The sequence below is a fragment of the Leptopilina boulardi genome, unplaced genomic scaffold (assembly GCF_019393585.1).
Source record: "Leptopilina boulardi isolate dan_hultmark-lab unplaced genomic scaffold, ZJU_Lbou_2.1 LbouV2_78, whole genome shotgun sequence".
NCBI classification, from domain to species: Eukaryota; Metazoa; Arthropoda; class Insecta; order Hymenoptera; family Figitidae; genus Leptopilina; species Leptopilina boulardi.
Genome location: NW_026138025.1, coordinates 227,917 through 251,861, shown reverse-complemented (window position 1 = coordinate 251,861; position 23,945 = coordinate 227,917). Strand labels below are relative to the sequence as shown.

The 23,945-nt window shown below is 22.1% G+C and overlaps 1 protein-coding gene across 2 annotated transcripts; it reads left to right on the top strand.

Moving 5' to 3' along the window:
• Positions 1–556: 556 nt before the first annotated feature.
• LOC127290654 (ATP-citrate synthase) lies at positions 557–22,149 on the top strand. 2 transcript variants are annotated; one of them, XM_051319385.1, is made up of 11 exons: positions 557–730; positions 12,944–13,297; positions 13,657–13,850; positions 14,161–14,471; positions 14,898–15,216; positions 15,314–15,788; positions 16,625–16,950; positions 18,343–18,862; positions 19,044–19,349; positions 20,122–20,539; positions 20,862–22,149. In XM_051319385.1, exons 2-11 carry the CDS (start codon positions 12,956–12,958, stop codon positions 20,951–20,953), a joined length of 3,303 nt encoding a protein of 1,100 aa, XP_051175342.1. In that variant the 5' UTR covers positions 557–730; positions 12,944–12,955; the 3' UTR covers positions 20,954–22,149. The 2 variants fall into 2 exon arrangements, with proteins under 2 accessions (XP_051175342.1, XP_051175341.1); XM_051319384.1 differs by lacking the exon at positions 557–730 and adding an exon at positions 8,511–8,667.
• The last annotated feature ends 1,796 nt before the right edge of the window (positions 22,150–23,945 follow it).

Below are 23,945 nucleotides of genomic sequence, written 5' to 3'. Positions count from 1 at the left end.
AAAAAATTTATTTACCAATATTGTATATTAGAAAAAAAGAAGAAAAAAAAATGGACCAAATTTAATGAATATTTTCATTTAAATAAATATTTTCACTTTACCAATTTTGTTTCTATATTTTTAATACGATGAAGAAACAGAAAATTTTCTCTAAAAAAAAAAATTTTTTTGAAAAATTTTATTTGTAACTTTTAGTTTTAAATTTCTATTTAAAACAATTTTTTTTTAAATTTTTTAATTAAAAAGAAAAAAAATTGTATTTAAAACATTTTTTTTAAAAAAGTTAAAAAGAAAAAGAATTTAAAAATATTTTTGGGAAATGCAGAATAAAGTGTTTTTTTTATATACATATTTATTGATGAAAAAATTAATTTTTATTTACTAAATATTAATTATTAATAAAATAAAATAATATTTGCAATAAATAAATAAAAAAAATGAATTTTTAATTTGCCGCCGTGGATTAGTGCGCATACGCGCAAACCAATAAAGATGGCGCTATAGGGAAAAAGTTCCCCCCTCCACTATCGAATCTTCCGATCTCTCGATGACTCGAGTAGTAGTAACTCTTGTGAATTCGTTAGTTGTGGTTGTAATTTTTGTGTCCCCCCCTCCGTTCCTCCCTCGCGTTTTCATCGTCGTTGTCGTTGTTACAAAGAAAATTCAGTGAAAAATCGAAAAATACCTGCTCGGATATCACATTTTTTTTCAATTAAAAAAAAAAGCAACGGTAAGTTTTTTATTTATTCAAATCTTTTACAAAAAAAATTTTTTTTTCATTTTATCGTAATGAAAGCATTCAAAAAAAAAACAACTTTGCATCTTTATTAATATTTCTTTCTCGTGAGGATTTTTTTTTTTTCTATTATAATTCACATAATTTAGTTTTGAAAAAAAAAATTCATTCAAATCTAAAATTCTAAATTATAATTTACACGATCTACAATATTATAATTATCATATATAGGAAAAAAATTAACTAAATAATTTCAATTCTCCGATGGAGGAAAAAAACGTTTTTGAAAAATTTCTATTTCATATAACGATCGCCGGGGGGAAATTTCGTAAAACATAACCTCACTTTCTTTTTTTTTTTCTTTTTGGAGTTAGGGTGGTTTTTTTTTTTTTTAATTTTTTATTTCAGTTTTTGAAAATGAAACCTTTTTATTACATTTGATAAAAATTCAGTGTAATTGTTTTTTTTATTTGATCGATTTTTGCCAAATTTTTTATTTCAAATTTTATCCTTTTTCGTAATAATATTGAATTTTTCTTTTGTCCCCAAAAAAAAGGGATAATAATTTACAATTCGTTGAAAATAAATTGATGACAATTTTACTAACCGGAAGTGGGGGAGAGAGAATTAAATCTGTTTAATCTCTTGACAATGTGTGTGTGTGTGTGTGTTGTTTATATATTAAATTTAGTCAAAGTTTTCTTTCATACTGTTATTAAATTTAAATGAAATAATTCGTTACAATAATTAGAATTAAATTTTATTATTCAAATTATTGTTGTTGTTTTTTTTTGCTATTATTATTATTATTATTAGTATTATTATTAATCAAAACATTTCTAAATTTTCAAATTCAATTTATTTCGAAATTATTTTTATTATTATTATTATTTTATTTCTATACAATATTTTCGAATTATAATTTACAATTTTTTTTTTTCACCAATATTAAAAATAATTATTTTATTTACTAAATTGATATAATTTTTTTTATTATATATATATAATTTTTTATTATAATTTTATATAATATAAAATATAATTTTGTTATTAAATTTTTTTGATTTTTAAATTATTATATTTATTAATTAATTTCAAATTGCGTTATTAATTAATAATTTTTAAAATATTTTATTAATTTATTAGTTTTAAATTACATTGTAAATTAATTAATATTTAGTTAAAATAATATTAATAATATAATAATAATATTATTTAATATTTTTATTAATATATTAATAATATAATAATAATATAATAATAATATAATAATAATAAATATTTAATTTTTTTAAAAATATTTTCTTTATTGTTTTTCATTAATTAATTATTTTTAATTATTTTATTAACTATTTTATTATTTATTTATTTATACAAAGGGTTTATTTGAAATTCGTTTATGCTTCAAATAAATAAATAATTGTTATTAATTACCTAATTAATTATTTTATTAATTTTTTTTTTTTTAATATTTTATTATAATTATTAAATTTTTTTTTATAATTATAAAATATTTTTATAATTATTAAATATTTTATTATAATTATTAATTATTTTGTTATGATTATTAAATGTTTTATTATAATTATTATTTATTTTGTTAATTATTTTTAAAAAAAAATTTTTTTTCATTTTGAAATTTTTCTTTTAGCAATTTTTTTTTTTTAGTAAAAAAGCAGTTTCGTGAAAAATAAAAAAAAAAAAAAATTTCGATAAGTTCTTGGTAATGTGGTTTCTGTGATGACACCGCAAATGCAAATTCGTTTGCGCAACAAAATATACAATATACATTTTGTTAAATGCACTACTATATATATATATATATATATATTTTTTTTCCATAATAAAAAATTTGATTTTGGTACCCTAAGAATCGAGTAAAATTGAATTTTTATTTATTTATTTATTTTTTTTTCTATTGTCGTCAATGAGAGACAGAAAGAAAAAAAAAAGAGAGAGAGAGAGAGGTCAAGGTCTAAGCTTCGTTTCGGTCAAATTCAATTCAGAGAGAAAAAAAAAAGAGAGATGATGATGAATTGATTGGATACAAAGTCAGGCTATTCTCACGTGACAAATTTTGTTTTCTTACTTTTAGAAAAAAAGAAAAATTATTCGAATATTTATATTTTCTTTTCCCTCAAAAAAAAATATTTTTCCTAATTTGAATATTTATTTATTTATTAATTTATATTTTCACAAAAAATAATTTTTTCATAGTTTAATTAATTTAAATAAAAAAAAAAATTAATTTTTCTAAAACGAGAACAATTTTTTTTAAAAATTATTTAAAAAAATTTATTATTATTATTATTATTATTATTATATTAATCAGTATAATTATAATAATAAAATATAATAATAATATAATAATTATTATATGTTATTTTTATATTATATTATTTATTTTATTATTTAAATAAATAAATAGATTTTGAAAATTTGGAATTTTTTTTTTATATATTAAAAATGAAACAATGTCTTTGGCACACAAAAAGAAAAAAAAATGTAAATTATTCTTTAATAAATTTTTTTGCAAAATGAAAATTTTAATATTTTAAAAGTCACGAATTGCTTCTTCATTCTTGGAACTATAATTCCCCCCCCCTCTCTATCTCTCTCTCTCTCTCTGGCTCGCTCGCTGTATTCATCTAAAAATAACTTGAAAGTCCCTTTCATTATCAGATAATGATATTTTCCAAGAGACTCTAAATTCTTGAGTGAACAATTTTCATTTTCAGTGTTTTCTCATTTTTTTTTTTTTATAATTTATTTTTTTTAATTTTTCTTTTTTAAATTTATTTTTAAATTTTAATTTTTTTCTACATTAAAAAACTAATTTTTTACATTCATCATTTGAAATAAAAAAAAAAAAAATTCAATTTAAAAATTACTGAATTACAAATAGAATTAATATAAATTATCTTATATAGAAGCAAACAGTGTTGCAATAATAATTTAAAAAAAAACCCTATAATTTATATTGTTTTATCAAATTAGTTTAACTGAAATTAAAAAAAATAAATTATCTAAAAAAAAATAGTGATTAAAAATTCTTCTAAGATGATTAAAATTAATCATTAATTAATTAATTAATTAATACATAATAATTTGTTTTAAATTTTTATATATATTAAATTTTATTTTAAAATTTCGCGCATAATTATTGTTCAGTCGGTAAAGTAGATATCTAGGTGGAGTCACTGAAAAATTTGAAAATAAAAAAATTCTCTATTTTTTTTTTTTTTACTATTTTAATTATTTATATTTTGAATATATTTTATATTATTATTTATTATATTATATTTTTTATAGTAAATATATTATTATTTAATTAAATAAATAATATATTATATTTATTTTTATTTTCATTTTAGAAAATAAAAAAATAGAAATAATTATTATTATTATTTATTTGAGCGTACACGGGTTTTGAAATAAATTTTTTTTTCTTAATTTATTTTTTATTTGTACCAAAGAATTATTATTAAAAAAAAAAAAAAGATAATTGATTAGATTTTAATCTAATTTTTCCTCATATAAATTTATTCATCTAACATATCACACAAAAATGAGAGAATAATGATTATAAAAAATTTTTACACACATTCTAATAAATCGTATATATATATATAAATATCAGGTCATAATAGTCATATGTCACGATCAGTTGTGTGTTAATGTCAATCGAAGTGCCATGACCTTAAGAATGAAAAAAAAACGTAATATTCATTATTAATATCACTATATATAATTCTTATCTTTGATTTTTATTATTTTTTGATTTTTTTTTCAATTTTTCCTATTTTTTTGTTTTTTTTTTTTTTTGAATTTTTTTTGTACATTTTTTTCTCTTAAATATATATATATATATATATATATATATATATATATATATATATATATATATATATATATATATATATATAGAAATAATATTTTTTTAGGAAAAAATTTTTTTTATTTAAAAACAAATTAAAAATTAAATTAAATTTATTTATTTTTTTTTTATTAAATTAATTAAAAAATAAAAAGAATTTTTTTAAATTCAAAAATAAAAGAATTTTTTATTTTAGTAAAAAAAGAAAATAATTTTTGTTTTAGTAAAAAAAGGAAATTAATTTTTATTTTTGTATAATAAAAAAAAAGAAAATATTTAATAATATTACATTTAAATACGAATGAAAAAAATAGGTATATAATTTTGACTCAAAAAATAAAAGAGAAAAAAATGTATTTTTTTTTTTTTTTTTTTTGTAAGAACTTGAAAAAAAAGTGAATTGAAAACGGTGAAATATAATTTAGAAGGAAAAAGTTATTTCTGTCTTAATCGATTTTCTCGAGTATCCTCTAATTAGAGTTCTACTTGCCTCTTTTATGTGTTCATTTGAATATAATAATAATAATAATAATAATAATAATTGAACTTTGATATTCGTGAGATTTTTGTCTTGAACAATTTTTTTTCCTTTTTTTTCATTTGAAATTAGTTGGAGTTTTAGATAAAAAAAAAAAAAAATATTAATAACAATAATAAAATAAATAGAAAAAAATAATCAAGAACCAATAATAATAATTATAATAATAAGAAATTAAAATTAAAAAAAAAATATAAAAACAAAAAAAAAATTTTGTAAACCCAACAACAATTTAAAATAAATAAATAAAATAATCAAAAATTGTTAATTAATAAATATTATAAATAATATAAATAAATAATAAATAAATTATAAATAAGTAATCAATATAGTAATAAAAAAATTAATAATATAATCAATAAAATAATATAATATATTTTTACAATAATCGATTTTCAATTTTTAAATTATATTTTAATTAATTAATTATTTTATTTCATTTAAAATTCATTTTTACTTTATTATTTAATTGATTAATTTTTTTTGTTTAATTGTTAATTTAATTTATTTTTAATTTGTGAAAAAAAATTTTACAATTAAAGAGAGAAATTTTAATTTCAATTTTTTTTTTTTATTATAAAAATAATTTCGCTAATAAATATTAAAAAAAAAAAAAAAAAAAAGTTTTCTCGTAGACAAAAATTAATTTTTTTTTCTATATTTTGTTATCTCAAGCTAATTTTGTAAATAAATATATTTATATATATTTTACTAACGTCACTTAAACATATTATGTTTAACAAATTATGCTTCTAAAATTTTTTATCCCTCTCTTTCTCTTCGTTCAAATGATTGTAAAAAAAAAAAAAAAAAAAAAAGAAAAAATGACTCGGTCAGCGGCACCAAATGCGCGCGCGCGGTTATATAATAATAATAATCATTGATATACCGATTAAATAATAAAGACACAATGTAAATGATAACTTAAGCCAAACGTACGTTATAGATCTTATCAACACGTGGCATTACACTTATTATAAAAGTTTTTTTTATTTAAATGAAAAAAAAAGAAAAAATAAAACTATTTTTCAAAACATATTTTTTTTATTCATAAATATGAATTTTCATATTTAAAATTATTATTATTTTTTGTGCTGGTATTCCATAATTTTTATATAGAAATATTTTTTAAATTAAATAATAATAATAATAATTTAAATAATAATTGTTAATTAATTTTTTTGAAATTTATTCATTGTAGTGAATTTTTTTTATTACTAACTTAAAATGAAAATAAAATATTAATCGTTTTTTATTAATTATTAATTAAAACGATTAATCAATATTATTATTAATATAATAATAATAATAATAAAAAAAATAATAGTAATCATAAATATCAATATCGAAAAATAATCAATATATCGAAGAGTAATCGATATATTGAAAAATAATCGATTAATTAAAAGGGATAATTTATATATATATATCGAACTATTAACGATATATCGAAAAATAATCGAAATATCGAAGATTAATTAATATATCGAAAAATAATCGAAATAACGAAAAGTAATCGATATATCGAAAAATAGTTAATATAACGAAAAATAATCGAAATATCGAAGAGTAATCGATATATCGGAAAATAATAGAAATATTGAAAAATAATCGAAATATAGAAGAATAATTGATATATATAAAAATAATCAATATATCGAAGAGTAATCGATATATTGAAAAATAATCGATTTATTAAAAGGGATAAATTTATATATATCAATATCGAACTATTAACGATATATCGAAAAATAATTGTTATATCGAAAAATAATCGAAATATCGAAAAGTAATCGATATATCGAAAGATAATCGAAATATAATCGAAATATCGAAGATTAATTAATATATCGAAAAATAATCGAAATAACGAAAAGTAATCGATATATCGAAAAATATTTAATATGTCGAAAAATAATCGAAATATCGAAGAGTAATCGATATATCGGAAAATAATCGAAATATTGAAAAATAATCGAAATATCGAAAAGTAATCGATATATCGAAAAGTAATCGATATATCGAAAAATAATCGAAATATCGAAGATTAATTAATATATCGAAAAATAATCGAAATAACGAAAAGTAATCGATATATCGAAAAATAGTTAATATATCGAAAAATAATCGAAATATCGAAGAGTAATCGATATATCGGAAAATAATCGAAATATAGAAGAGTAATTGATATATTGAAAAATAATCGTTATATCGAGAAAATAATCGATATATCGAAGTATTGAAAACGATATATTAGAAAATAATCGACATATTTAAAAAAAAAAGTGGGGAAAATTAAATTAAATTAATTTCTCGAAGTTAAATACAATGTGTGTAAAAATAGGGGAAAAAAATCGATTTCTTAATATAATATTATTAATAATAAAAAAAAAATTGCATTTGATTTATTGATTTAAAAAAAAATGGTAAATGCAAATTGTAAATTATAACAAATGTTTACATTAACTATTCTTTATGGTAGATTGCATTAGAAATAAATATTACAAATGTTAAATTAATCTCTCTCTTTCTCTCTCTCTCTCTCTCTCTTTATATATAAAAAGACCTTGACTTAAGTATTTATGTGGACATTATTATTATTCATAGAAAATATCTACTAATCGTTTCACAAATATTATTCAAAAAAAAAAAAAAAAAAATGAAACTCTGCAAATTTTTCAATTTTTGTTTATGCAAAATTATTAAAAAAAAGAAAAAAGAAAAATACGATTCACACAGAAAATATTTTCTTTTTGATTAAAAAAATTTTTAGTTTTTAATTTTTATCTTTTATTATTTTCTCTATACGTACTTTAGATTTTTTTAAAATTAATTTTCTCTAATTATTGAATATATAATTTTAATAATATTATTAAATATATTTTATGTTAATTTAATTAATTTATTTCATTTTTTATATATTTTAACTTTTTATTAAAAAAAAAAAAAAATTTTTTTTTTTTAATCTTCAATTAATAAATTATTTATTTTTTTTAATTTGCCAGATAATTAAATCAATTAATTAATTAATGCAATAAATATTAATTAATTAAGGCAATGAATATAATTAATTTAATAAATTTTAATAAATAAATAAATTAATTAATTAATGCAATAAATATAATTAATTAAGGTAATGAATATAATTAATTTAATAAATTTTAATAAATAAATAAATTAATTAATGTAATAAATAATAATAAAAATTTAATTTTAATTTTTAAAAAGAAACAAAATTTTAAATAGAGAGAAAGTCAAATTTTTATATATTAATATTCGAATCGTACGATATTTCGTGTGAATGAAATTTTCTTGTGCCTATTTAGTGTGTGTGTATATATACGTATTTGTATATATATATATATATATATTATGCCTTACATTGTGAACGAAATGTTCAGTCTATTACAAACGACTCGACGGGTTGGACGTTCGATTTCGAAAAGCCTGTCACTTTAAAATCCGTCCGTTAATTAGAGAAAAAAAAATTAATTAATTTTAACGTTTGATTTAATAGTAAGTGTCATTTTATAATAAGTGTTTTTTTTTTTAGAAAAAAGAAAAATTAAAACAAAAGTGAAAATCGTCGTTTTTTTAAGTGGAAAAAAAAGGGAAAAAATTTATCGATTTAAAAGAAAAAAATTAAAAATAATTTTTTCTTAAAATTATATTTATATTAAATAGTTATTAATTAATTATTATTAATTGATTTATTATTATTATTATTAATAGTGGAATTAAAAATTATTATTTGGTATAATTTTAATTAATTCTTCTTATTATAATAATTAATTATTGTTATTTATTTATTTATATTTTTATATTTATTTATATTGTTATAATTATAACTAATTACTTATTATTATTATTTTTTTTACTATCATTATTATGAGCGCTCATTATTATTATTAAATTTAATTATTTATTATAATTTAGTTATTTTTATTATAAATTAATTATTATTGTTATCATTTAGTTATTATTATTATTATTATTATTATAATTTACTTATTATTTTTTCGAAAAATAATTTTCTAATTTTTGAAAAGCTAAAATAATTATTAGTAGAAAAATATTTTAAGTGATTTTAGTAACATTTTTTTTTATATTTAAAAATATTTCTAGTGATTTTAGTTTCTTTTTTTTTTTTAGATTTAAAAATATTTTCAGTATTTTTTTTTTCCTTATCTAGAAGAAAGAGAAAATTTTGTTTCTAATTTGTATATAAATTTTCATTTTTTATTGGGAAAATTGAAAAATAAATTTTTAAATAATTAAATTTAATGAAATTTTAAAGTGACAATAATTATTATAATAATTACAAAGTAATGAATGTTAATTACAAAGTCATGATAAATGAAAGGCAGACAAATAGAATTTTTTTTTTTTGTTTCATTGACACACAGACACACACAAAAATAGACACAGATTTAGAGCTTTCACTTTTATATTTTTCTCGTAATTTTTTCCCTTACAAATGTAACCTTCATTTATATATTTATTCAATTTTTTTATTTATTTATTTTTTTATTTTTTATTAAAAAAAAAGAAAAAATAAATTATATTAATAAATTTATTCATTTTATTGTTTAAAAAAAATTTTTTTTTTGTTTTATAAATTGATTTCTCAAAATTTCCCATATAACACGTGTTTCGTCACGTGACATCAATTTGACGACAATTTTTTTTTCTCTTTTTTCATATAGTGACGAAATATATATGGAGATAAATAAAAATTATTATTTTTCTTATTCAAACTTTTTTTAAAAAAAAAAAAATGAAATTTTAATTAATTTTATTTAAAATTTTATTTTTAGGGAAAACTCGATTTAAAAAAAAAACTGCATAATTAATCAATTAATTAATAATAATAATTTAATAATTAACTGCATAATTACCTTTTTTATTATTACATTATTTTAATTTAAAATAACTACAAATAAATAAATTATTTGGTTATTATTATTATTGTTATTGATATTGTTATTGTTATTGTTATTGTTATTGTTATTGTTATTATTATTATTAATTAATTAATATTTTTTTAAAATTCTTGTTAAAAAAAAAAAATTTTCAAACAATTCCTAATATAGAGTAATTATTTTTTTTACTTAATTAATTTTGTTGAAATTTTTGAATATTTTTTTTTTTTTTTTTTAGTACAATTCTTATCGTTAAAATGAGATGAAAAAAAAAAAAAATTTCCCTGCGTCAGTCAACACGTAATATTCCGTTAACAAAGCATTTTTTTTTCTGTCTGTTATGCATTTCTTAAAAAAAAAAATTTAATAAACAATACGGAAATTATTATTTTTATTATTATTATTATTATAATTATTAGTATTATTATTTATAAGTTACTATTAAAAAAAAAACAAAAAATAATTTTTCAAAAAAATTATTATTTACTATAAAAAAAAATTGTTTTTTTTTTTATTAATTTTGTTATTTAAATGAAAGTTTTAAAAAAAGGAAATAAAAAAAATTGTTTTCTAAAAAATATAATTGTAATTTAAATTTTCGAATAGAAGATCGAGAAATTATTTCGAATATATCAGTTAGAAAAGGAACTTTTCCCTCAAAGGAATGCGGTCAATCAACTTTTAGGCTTTTTAAGTTTGGGTTTCCTTTTTTTTTTTTTTTTTTTCTTTTCAAGGAATTTAAACTTGACCCAGCGAACGAAATAAATTGAGGCCAATTTTTGTATGTTTAAATTTAGAAATTTTTCTTTTTAAAATTCAATTTACTAATAATAATTATTTTAATAATAAAAATTATAACAATTATAACAATAATAATAATAATAATAATAACAACAATAATATAATAATTATAAAAAAAAATAATTTTAATAATAATAGTAAATATATTATACAAAAAAATTATTAAATTTTTATAAATTTTATTTATTATTATTTATTATTTTATTTATTTATTTTATTATTTAATTAAATAATTATTGTATATGAAATATTTTTTTTTTAATTAATTTAAAAATTTTAAAAGAATTTAAAAAAAAAATTATTATTTGTTTCCATTCAAAAAGAAAAGTTTACATTAATATTTTTTATTTGAAAAAAAAATTTAATTTTTTTTTTATTCAAAAATTAATGTTAAAATTGTATTAAAAAAAAAAAAATTAATTAAATTTTTATATAAAAAAGAAGAAATTTGCAACAAAAAATTTTAATATTAGGAGGAAAAATAATTTCTAACAAGTTTTCTTTTTTTTTTTATTTTTAAAAAGGAAAATTTCTTTCTAATTATTTATAATTGAATTTATTGAATTAAAAATGCAGAGGAAAAAAAAATCACACTAAAAACGTCATTTACAGTTTTAATAAAAAAAAATCGTGGGAATTCTTTTGCAAGAATCATTGAAAATAATACAAAAAAAAAAAGAAATAAGGAAGAGAAAATATATAACTATGACGAAAACAACGTGTGTATAAATGAAATTTTAATTTTTCACACAATGACGTTAATTCCTCAACGATAAAATGTGACGATTAGTTTAATTCAAAAGAGTTTAATGAATTATAATTTCATCTAATTCTCATTTATAAATTATTTATCTTTATTTTCATTTTTGGCATATTCTTTTTTTTTTCTTTTTCTTTTCTTACTATATAATAATTAATGCAAATTATGCAGAATTACAACTTTTTAATATTGATAACCGGAAGACAATTTTTTTTCAAGTCATAAAAAAATTATTCTTTGAATATATAGTAAAAAAATTTTGTTTTTTTCTCGAAAATATATATTTAAATTAAAAAAATTTTTTCAAATAAAAATAATTTTCATAATAATTAATGAAAAAAAAAGAAAAATAGAAGAGAAAAGTGAAAAAAAATATTCTTGTCAATTGGTATATTTATGTTTTATGAATGAGCTTGGCATACTTATATACACAGGAGTTTTATCACCTTTGACTCTATTTTACTTGTACGCATTACTAACATTTTCACTCTTTTTATCTTGAAAAAAAAAAAATTTTTTTTTTCTAAAGAAAAACTTTTTTTTAAAAAAACGAAAAAATGATGCTCCAATGTTTTAATAATTTTCTATTTATAACTGAGTTTGCAAAAATTTTAAATTTCTTTCTTTTTTAATTGAAATTTCAATAATTAAAATTTTTTCAATAATTTATTTGACGAATTTATTAAATTAATTAATTGGGAATTATTTTTTAAAATTTTATTTTCTAACTATTTAAACATTTTGTTTTATTATATTTAAAAAAAAAGTTTCAAAAAATGTAAAGAAAAAGAAGAAAATACCGTTTGTCGGTAATTCAGATTTTTACTTCATTAACAGTCGGTAAAACAGAAGTCATAAGTATTTAATTAGTTATTACTAAAAAAAAAAGAAAATACCGTTTGTCGGTAATTCAGATTTTTACTTTATTAACAGCCGGTAAAACAGATGTTAGAAGTATTTAATTAGTTACTATTAAAAAAAATACCTTTTATCGGTAATTCAGATTTTTTACTTTATTAATAGCCGGTTAAACAGATGCCATAAGTATTTACTTCGTTTATTAATAAAACAAATTAAAATAATAAAGATAATACCGTTCGTCGGTAATTTAGATTTCTACTTTATTAACAGTCGGTAAAACAGATGTTAATAGTATTTAGTTTATTATTGATAAAAATCAAAATAAACCATTGGAATTAATAATATTCTAAATTTTAATAATAATAATAATTATTATTATTATTATTTTTATTATTATTATTAAATAAAAATTTATTTAATTTTTTTCTCGTCTTTTTTTTTCATAAAGAAAACTTGAGAAATGTCGGCGAAAGCAATTCAAGAAGCAACTGGTAAAGATTTGATAAATCGAAAACTTACGCCAGGCACAAAAGCGGCAAAATGTCAATTTGTTTCAATAACGGAAAAAACAAATTGGCCACATGTAATTGCCGAAAATCCCTGGTTAAAAACTGAAAAACTCGTTGTAAAACCCGATCAATTAATTAAACGACGAGGAAAATTGGGACTCATTAAAGTTAACGTTGATCTTCCAACTGCTCAAAAATGGATAGCCGAACGTATGAATAATGATCAATTGGTTGGCAAAGCAACTGGAAAACTCAAATTATTCATAATTGAGCCATTTATACCACATAAACAGGTAGAAAAAAGTTTATTTAATGCCAAAAATTTATTATTTTATTTTAAAAAAAAAATATTTAATTTTTATTATTTAGAAACAAATTTCAATCAAATACCTTCAGTCGATAAGGAAGAAATTTTTTTCTACCTTACCGACCGTCGATAATTTAGAGATTCTTCGTTATCGACAGTAAATAAAATGATTAATTTCTAGCAAAAATGAGTGAAATACCATCAGTCGGTATAGAAAAAATTTACATTACCGACAGTCGATAAGTAAGGGTCTCTACATTATCGACATCATAGTTTTTTCAAAGTTTTAAATGTGAGGCTTAATTTTTTTTTTGAATTTCTTTTTTTTTTTATTTAATCAAATAGGAAGAAGAGGCGTACGTTTGCATTTATTCAAATCGTAATGGTGACACAATTTTATTTCATCACGAGGGAGGTGTTGATATTGGTGATGTCGACGCAAAAGCATTGAAACTCGAAGTTCCCGTCGGTACTGATGCTCCCAATCAAAAAACTCTAATAAGCCGACTGTTAATAAATATTACAGATGACAAGAAAACGTAAGTATTTTTATTTTTACTCTTTGCACAAAAAAAATGTTATTAAATCTACATTACCTACCGTCGATAATGTAGGTAATCTACATTACCTACCGTCGATAATGTAGGTAATCTACATTACCTACCGTCGATAATGTAGGTAATCTACATTGCCTACAGTCGATAATGTAGGTAACCTACATTGCCTACAGTCGATAATGTAAGTAATTTACAATACATACAGTCGATAATATATAAATCTATATTACCGACAACTGGTATGAGAAAAAAAACATTTTAAAAAAACCATGGGATTCTTAATTCTTTTCAGAGTAATCGCTGATTTTATCTCTTCGCTATATAAACTTTATGTTGATTTATATTTTACTTATTTGGAAATAAATCCATTGGTCATCACTGATGATGCAATTTATATTTTGGATTTGGCTGCAAAATTAGATACAACCGCTGATTTTATTTGTAAGCCAAATTGGGGTGAAATTAATTATCCACCTCCATTTGGACGTGATGCATATCCTGAAGAGGCATACATTGCCGATCTTGATTCTAAATCAGGAGCAAGTTTAAAATTAACAATTTTAAATCCAAATGGACGTATTTGGACAATGGTTGCTGGAGGAGGTTTGTATTTATATTAAAAAAAAAACATTTTCTCTACTTTACCGACAATCGTTATTAGTAGTGTCTACATTAACGATTGTAAATATTGTACTCTATTTTCGACAGTTTGTAAATAGATTACCGACAGTCGGCATTTTAGAGAAATACTTTATTAACAATCGGCATTAGTAGAACTCTACTTTCCCGACAATAGGTAATTTAGAAATCTACTTAACCGACAGTTGGTATTAATAGAAATCTACTTTACCGACAGTCGGTATTAATAGAAATCTACTTTACCGACAGTCGGTATTAATAGAGTTCTACTTTACCGACAGTAGGTAATTTAGAAATCTACTTTACCGTCAGTCGATAATAAATTTTTACTAAAAAAAATTGTTTATTTAAAACTTTTAAAAAAATATTTTTTTTATTCCTTTTTTTTAGGAGCCTCGGTTATTTATTCGGACACAATTTGTGATCTTGGTGGCACTTCGGAATTAGCGAATTACGGTGAATATTCGGGTGCACCAAGTGAACAACAAACTTATGAATATGCAAAGACAATTCTCAGTTTAATGACGAAGGAAAAACATTCCGATGGTAAAGTTCTTATTATTGGCGGTGGTATTGCAAATTTTACAAATGTTGCATCCACATTTAAAGGAATTGTCAAAGCTCTACAAGAATTTCAACCAAAACTTGTTGAATTTAATATTAAAATATTTGTGAGGCGAGCTGGACCAAATTATCAAGAAGGTCTTAGGTAAGTTTTTTTTCAATTCAAAAAAAAAAGAAAATGTAATTTTTAAACATAACGCTAAGGGGAGAAATAAATATATATTTTTTTTAATTTTAAAAAGAATTATTCGCGAAGTGGGTAAACGTCTAGCAATTCCTGTACATGTATTTGGACCTGAAACACATATGACGGCAATTTGTGCAATGGCACTTGGTACAAAACCAATTCCCGATCCAGAAGCGCAAGAATTTTCAACAGCAAATTTCCTCTTACCATCGGGTCAAGATGTTGGACCTAGTGCACCAACAAAAACATCAATTCAAGAATCATCATCATCATCATCGTCGTCGTCGTCGACGACAACATTCACGGAGGCACAATTAAAAGCATTAAGAACTGATTCTACTGATTCAACAATGGGAAAACAATTATTTACAAATAAAACACGATCAATTATTTGGGGTATGCAAAATCGTGCAGTACAAGGTATGCTTGATTTTGATTTTGTTTGCCGACGTGCAGAGCCATCGGTTGCCGCCATTGTCTATCCATTTGTTGGCGATCATAAGCAAAAATTCTATTGGGGACACAAGGAGGTTTGTTGAACAAAAATTTTATATATATATATATTTATCTTTCAATTTATTTTTGGTAATTTAGTTTACAAAAGGAGGTTGCGTTTCTCTAGAGACAAATTTAATGCAAAGTTTTCACAAAACTGACATTAAATTCGTGTTCAGCGGCCCCGAAAACCTCGGAGTTATACGTTTCAAGTGAATCTGGTTTAATTTTCAAAATTATCAACATAGATTTCTACTTTACCACCGGTCGGTAAAGTAGATTCCTCACGATTTTTAAATAGTTCTTAGTAAATATCGTACCCGCTATTTTGTAATTAAATAATTATTAACATCGGTCGATAATTTAGGTTTCTATTTTATCGACAGTCGGTAAACTAGATTCCTGATAATTTTTAATAGTCTTTTAGTAAGGCAAGTTGACTTACGACTTAGGTAAATATTATTGCAGCGTTTTTGTAATGGAATAAATAATAATTACCATCGGTTGGTAATTCAGATTTCTACTTTATCGGTAAGGTAGATTCCTGATTATTCTAATAGAATTTAGTAAATATTATATCTGTCATTTCGTATATACCATATTAATATTTGCTATCAGTCGATAATTCAAATTTGTACTTTACCAACGGTCGGTATGGTAGATATTCTTATAGAATTCAGTAAATATTATGTCCGCCCTTTCGTATAAATGAAATTTAGAATAATTTTCATCGGTCAATAATTCAAATTTCTACTTTACCAACCGTCGGTAACATAGATCCCTGACTTTTTTTTTAATTTACCAGCGGTCAGTAAAGTAGATTTTTAACATAAAATCGTGAATTTAAAAAAAAAATTCCCCTCTTTTCTAGATATTAATTCCGGTTTATAAGCAAATGAAGGACGCAATGAATAAACATTCTGACGCTGATGTTATGGTGACATTTGCATCATTAAGATCGGCCTATGACAGTACAATGGAGACACTTGAATTTCCACAAATTCGTACTATTGCCATTATTGCCGAGGGTATTCCTGAGAATATGACAAGAAAATTAATTCTCGAAGCGCACAAAAAAAATGTTACCATCATTGGACCGGCAACTGTCGGTGGCGTTAAACCTGGTTGTTTTAAAATTGGCAACACAGGTGGTATGATGGACAATATTCTACATAGCAAACTTTACAGACCTGGAAGGTAATCAACAAAAAAAAATTAAATAAAACAAAAAATTTGCATAATGTAAATTTCTATTTTATCGACAGTCGATAAATGTAGATTTCTACTTTTCCAGCTGTTGGTAATGTAAATTTCTGTCTTAGCAACAGGCGCTAATGCAGGTGAGGGCATTACCCACTGTTGTTATGACAGAAATTTACATTACCAACTGTCGGTAAGGTAGAAATCCACATTGCCAACTGTCGGTAAGTTAGAAATCTACATTACCAACTGTCCGTCGGTAAGGTAGAAATCCACATTGCCAACTTCTGTCGGTAAGGTAGATATCTACATTACCAACTGTCTGTCGGTAAGGTAGAAATCTACACTACCAATTGTCGGTAAGGTAGAAATCTACATTACCAACTGTCGGTGAGGTAGAAATCCACATTTGCCAACTGTCGGTAAGTTAGAAATCTACATTACCAACTGTCTGTCGATAAGGTAGAAATCTACATTATCAACTGTCGGTAAGGTAGAAATCTAAATTACCAACTGTCGGTGAGATAGAAATCCACATTGCCAACTGTCGGTAAGGTAGAAATCTACATTACCAACTGTCTGTCGGTAAGTTAGAAATCTACACTACCAATTGTCGGTAAGGTAGAAATCTACATTACCAACTGTCGGTGAGGTAGAAATCCACATTTGCCAACTGTCGGTAAGTTAGAAATCTACATTACCAACTGTCTGTCGGTAAGGTAGAAATCTACACTACCAATTGTCGGTAAGGTAGAAATCTACATTACCAACTGTCGGTGAGGTAGAAATCCACATTTGCCAACTGTCGGTAAGTTAGAAATCTACATTACCAACTGTCTGTCGATAAGGTAGAAATCTACATTATCAACTGTCGGTAAGGTAGAAATCTAAATTACCAACTGTCGGTGAGATAGAAATCCACATTGCCAACTGTCGGTAAGGTAGAAATCTACATTACCAACTGTCTGTCGGTAAGTTAGAAATCTACACTACCAATTGTCGGTAAGGTAGAAATCTACATTACCAACTGTCGGTGAGGTAGAAATCCACATTTGCCAACTGTCGGTAAGTTAGAAATCTACATTACCAACTGTCTGTCGATAAGGTAGAAATCTACATTATCAACTGTCGGTAAGGTAGAAATCTAAATTACCAACTGTCGGTGAGGTAGAAATCCACATTGCCAACTGTCGGTAAGGTAGAAATCTACATTACCAACTGTCTGTCGGTAAGGTAGAAATCCACATTGCCAACTGTCTGTCGGTAAGGTAGAAATCTACATTGCCAACTGTCTGTCGGTAAGGTAGAAATCTACATTATCAACTGTTGGTAAGGTAGAAATCTACATTGCCAACTGTCGATAACTAAAGAAATAAATTAAAATTTCAGTGTCGCTTATGTATCACGCTCCGGTGGTATGTCAAATGAATTGAATAATATTATTTCAAAAGCATCAAATGGCGTACAAGAGGGCGTTGCAATTGGTGGTGATCGTTATCCAGGAACAAATTTTATGGATCATATTATGCGTTATGAAAATAATCCCGATACAAAATTAATTGTTCTACTTGGTGAGGTGGGTGGTATTGAGGAATATGAAGTTTGTGAGGCAATGAAAACAAAAAAAATAACAAAACCATTAATTGCCTGGTGTATTGGAACATGTGCAAGTATGTTTAATTCTGAAGTACAATTTGGTCACGCTGGTTCAATAGCAAATAGTAATATGGAAACAGCTGTTGCAAAAAATGTTGCACTCAAAGAAGCTGGCGCTTATGTACCTGATAGTTTTGATAATCTTGGTGATGTTATTCATTCGGTTTATCAACAACTTGTTAAAGCGGGAACAATTGTTCCTGAACCTGAATTACCACCACCTACAGTACCAATGGACTACAGTTGGGCTAGGGTAAGTTTAATTTAATATATATATATTTTTTTTAATATTGCACTCCTTTATTTGTTTTACCAAAAAAAAAAAATATATGAAATCAAAGAAATAAATTTTTCAACTTAATTTAAAAATTTACCGCTGCAATTATTTTTTGGCGTTGGAGTTTGAAAAAAAATTTTTTTTTTAAATCTTCAAGGAATTGGGATTAATTCGTAAGCCAGCCTCATTTATGACATCGATATGTGATGAACGTGGTCAGGATTTACTTTATGCCGGTATGCCAGTAACGGAAGTTTTAAAACAAAATGTTGGCATTGGCGGTGTTGTTTCATTATTATGGTTTCAACGTTGTTTGCCACCGGTTTATTGTAAATTTTTGGAAATGTCACTTATGCTCACTGCTGATCATGGACCAGCAGTATCAGGCGCACACAATACAATTGTATGCGCGCGAGCCGGTAAAGATCTCGTCAGTTCCGTCGTTTCTGGATTATTAACAATTGTAAGTTTAAAATTTTTCACTCTTTTCTTTTTTTTCTTTTTTTTTTAGAGAAAACTATTATATTTTCTTTGGTTTTTTTAGTTTTATCAAAATTACCGACAGTTGGTATTTTAGATTTCTACTTTACCGACAGTCGGCAATGTAGATTTCTACTTTGCCGATAGTTTGATAATTTAAACTTCTTCCTTACCGACAGTTGGTATTTCAGATTTCTACTTTACCGACAGTCGGCAATGTAGATTTCTACTTTGCCGATAGTTGATAATTTAAACTTCTTCCTTACCGACAGTCGGTAATGTAGATTTCTACTTTGCCGATAGTTGATAATTTAAACTTCTTCCTTACCGACAGTTGGTTTTCAGATTTCTACTTTACCGACAGTCGGCAATGTAGATTTCTACTTTACCGACAGTCGGCAATGTAGATTTCTACTTTGCCGATAGTTGATAATTTAAACTTCTTCCTTGCCGACAGTTGGTATTTCAGATTTCTACTTTACCGACAGTCGGCAATGTAGATTTCTACTTTGCCGATAGTTTGATAATTTAAACTTCTTCCTTACCGACAGTCGGTAATGTAGATTTCTACTTTAGAGACAGATGGTAATTCTGATTTCTTGTCTTACCGACAGTCGGTAATGTAGATGCCTACTTTGCCAGCGGTTGATAATGTAGAAACCAAACAAACAAGATATTTAAAAAAATAAACTGTAAAATAAAAATTCTATTTTAATAATTTTGAAAGTTTTTAAAAAAATTCTTTTTTTTTCCAGGGCGATCGATTTGGTGGCGCTTTAGATGGTGCAGCGCGTATGTATTCAGAGGCATATGATGCTGGTTTACATCCACAGGAATTTGTTAATAATACACGTAAACAAGGAAAATTAATAATGGGAATTGGTCATCGTATTAAATCAATTAATAATCCTGATATGAGAGTTAAATTAATAAAAGAATATGTATTGGCAAATTTCACTGCCACTCCATTAGTGAATTATGCTTTAGAAATTGAAAAAATAACAACAAGTAAAAAACCAAATTTAATTCTCAATGTTGATGGAATTATTGCAAGTGCATTTGTTGATATGTTGAGACATAGTGGTTCATTTACATCTGAGGAGGCACAGGAATACATTGAAATTGGAGCAATTAATAGTCTTTTTGTTCTTGGTAGAAGCATTGGTTTTATTGGTAAATATTAATTTTTGCTTTTTTTTTTATTTATTAGAATTTAGATTTCTTCTTTACCAACGGTTGGTAAAGTAAATTTTTTTAAAGTATTCTAATAGAATTAAGTAAATATTTTTTGCCAATTTTTATAAATTAAATTAGTAATTTCCATCGGTCGATAATATACATTTTTTTTTACTTTACCAGCGGTCGGTAAAGTAGATTGCTAACATTAAAAATATTATTTAATAATAAAAAAAAATATAAATATAAAAGAAAATTTTTTTTCTTCTTTATCCGTGAAGAAATTTTTTTTTTTCTAAATTTGATTTCTTTTTCTCAGGTCACTATATGGATCAAAAGAGGCTAAAACAGGGACTCTATCGTCATCCTTGGGACGATATTTCGTATGTCCTGCCAGAACAGTACAATTAATTGTTTTTTTTTTTGGAGAGAAAAAAATGAGTCTTTTGTATAAAGAAAAAGTTTTTCTTTTTTTTTTTTTTGGTATTTTAACGTAAAGAGAAAAAAAAGAAAGAATGACATAATAACCGAAAAGATATATATATCTTTCGTCAATATTGTGAAAGTCCTTCCCTCCTTTTACCCTCCATCATCCCCTTTTTTTTAATTTAATTAATTTTCTTAAATATCGAAAAATGAAATTTAAATAAAAATAGAAAATAAATTAATTTTAATATTGTGCATAATACGCGCAAAAAAAAAAAAATAACGAAAATGTCTCCAAGTATTCAAGCTCCAAGCATCTATGTATATTTGCACTGAACATTCCAGGATGTTGCATTTTTTATTTTTCTTCTTTTTGTCTCTTTCAAAAAAAAAAGGAAAAGAAAAAAAAATTTCTTTTTTTAACAAAAATTTTCTTTTTATTTAAAAAAAAATAATTTTAATTGAAAGAAAATACTTTTTATTAAAAGAAAAATTTTATTTTGTAAAGTTTTTTTTTCTTACAAAAAAAAAAATTACTTTTATTAAGCGAAGAATTTCTTTTTCAAACAAAAGTTTTTTTTTTTATTAAAAAAAATTACTTTTATTAAAAGAAAATTTCTTTTTTTAACAAAAATCATTTTTTATTAAAAAATAAAACATTGTTTTTTTGTTGAAATAAAAGTATTTTTTTTTCGTTAAAGAAAACAAAAATTGTTTTTTCTTTTTTTTCAATTAAAAGTGCGAAAAGAAGAGAATTGCAAATTTTTTTATTGGCCCCGCGTCCCGTTAATGTAAATAGATGAAATAAAAAGCACAAAAATGAAGAATTAGAAAGAAAACGATTTTTGCACCGATTTCTCCATTTATTTATTTTCTTTTTTTTTTTTTTGTTGTTTCTGTTTTTAAAAATGTTTTTTACACACACATTAGATAAGAGAATTTTTTTAGAAAATAAAAGTCGATGACGACGCCTTTTGCACAAGATATATTATAAATAAATAAATAAATAAATAATAGATATACATGAAGAAAAAAAAGGAAATATAAATATATTTAATGAAAAAATAGACAATTTATTCAGTGACAACAATAAGAAAAAAATTATATATATATATATTTAAATAGTGAAATTATAAAAAATTATCATGTAATTTGTTGAATAAAGAGAATCAAGAACGAGATATTTAGATTCATGTATAATATTTATCTACGCATCAAATTTTATTTAATTTATTTTTTTTTCTATATTACCTTCTAATTGTGAAAGTATTAAATTTTTTATTTTCTAAAGAATTTTTTCTTTTTATACGCGAATTTTTATCTAATAAAATTTTTAACTATCGAATTTTTGATTTAGCAAAATTTTTAGTCATTTTTCATAAAATTACTTTTTATTGAAGAGAATTTTAATTTAACAAATTTGTCATTCAAACTATGGATTAATAATTCAGGTTTGTGTCTTTAATGATACCACCACTGGTTGGTAATGCAATTTTCTACTTTACCACAGCGGTCAATATAGTAGAAATTTAGTAGTCTAAAATATTACACATTTAATTAAAGTAGTTGAAATTATAATTAAAGTATCAGTCAAGAAAATTTCCTTAATTTGAAAAACTTACAGTCAATACAACAGATTTCTACTTGACCAGGGGTCGTTAATGCAATTTTCTACTTTACCAACAGTCGATATATCGACCAATTCTGCAGCTTAAAGGTTAAAGTAGTTAAAATTATAATTAAAGTATCATTCAAAAAATTTGTTTTAATTTAGATACCGACTGTCGATAAAACAGATTTCTACTTAAATGACGCAGTAAAATAAAAATTTTACCAAATCAAAAATTTATTAACTAAAAATTTTGTTAATTAAAAATTCGCGTATAAAAATAAATTCTATTAAATGCTAATTTTAAAAATGAAAATTCAGCTAAAATAATTATTTCTCATAAAATTCTAATCCCTCAATGACTTATTGTTTTTTGATTTTGTTTTGCATCATAATTATTGGTTTTTTTTTTACTTTTATATTTATTATTCATCATTAATATAAAACAAACTTTTTGTAACCACCTGTTACTTTCTCTGACATTCCTTTTGTGTCCATCTGAAACAAAAAAAAGAACAATTATTATTATTATATAATTGTAATAAAATAATATTAATAATAATAATTATTATTATTATTAGTATTATCATAAAAACTGAAAAATATCGAGTTTCTTCGATTCTCTGTAAAAAAAATTTTAAAAAAATTAGAACAAATAAAAAAAAAATACAACAAACCATAATGGCTGTAGTAGACACTTGGATAAATTTGAAAATAAAATGCTAAGACAATTATAAACTTGTTTGAATTTATAATTAATATATTTATTTATTTATCCCTATTTATTCTTTTTGACTTTAAATTATTTATTTAAAAGAAAAAACATTTGTTATTATTATTATCATAATTATTGCTTTTAAGTTAAATTGTCCTCATTTTTCTCAAGGACATTTGTTTTTTAAATTAATTTCTTAAATTAACATTTTTAATAACATATTAAAAAATTTTAAACAAACATGAAATATTTCCTGTTTATAAAATTATATTTTATCGCGCCTTATAAAAATGGATTTTTATAATACAGTTTTTTTTTGTTTTTTATTATTTAATTTATATTATTATTATTATTATTATTATTATTATTATTATCTATGTTAAATTAAGGTAATGTCAATGATGCTGTTTAATGAAAATAATTTAACTTTAAAAAAAATATAATAAATATTTGTAATAATAATATAATATAAATATTATTTATATCATATTTTAAAAAAAAATTAAATTATTTATCTTGTATAAAAATTAGTAAAAAAAAAAATAATTAAATTTTTTTGAAAAAAATAAATTTTTTAAAAAATATATATTCCAAGAATCTGGAATAATTATTTATCACAAAATAAATCAGATAATCCAATCAATATTGTTTGG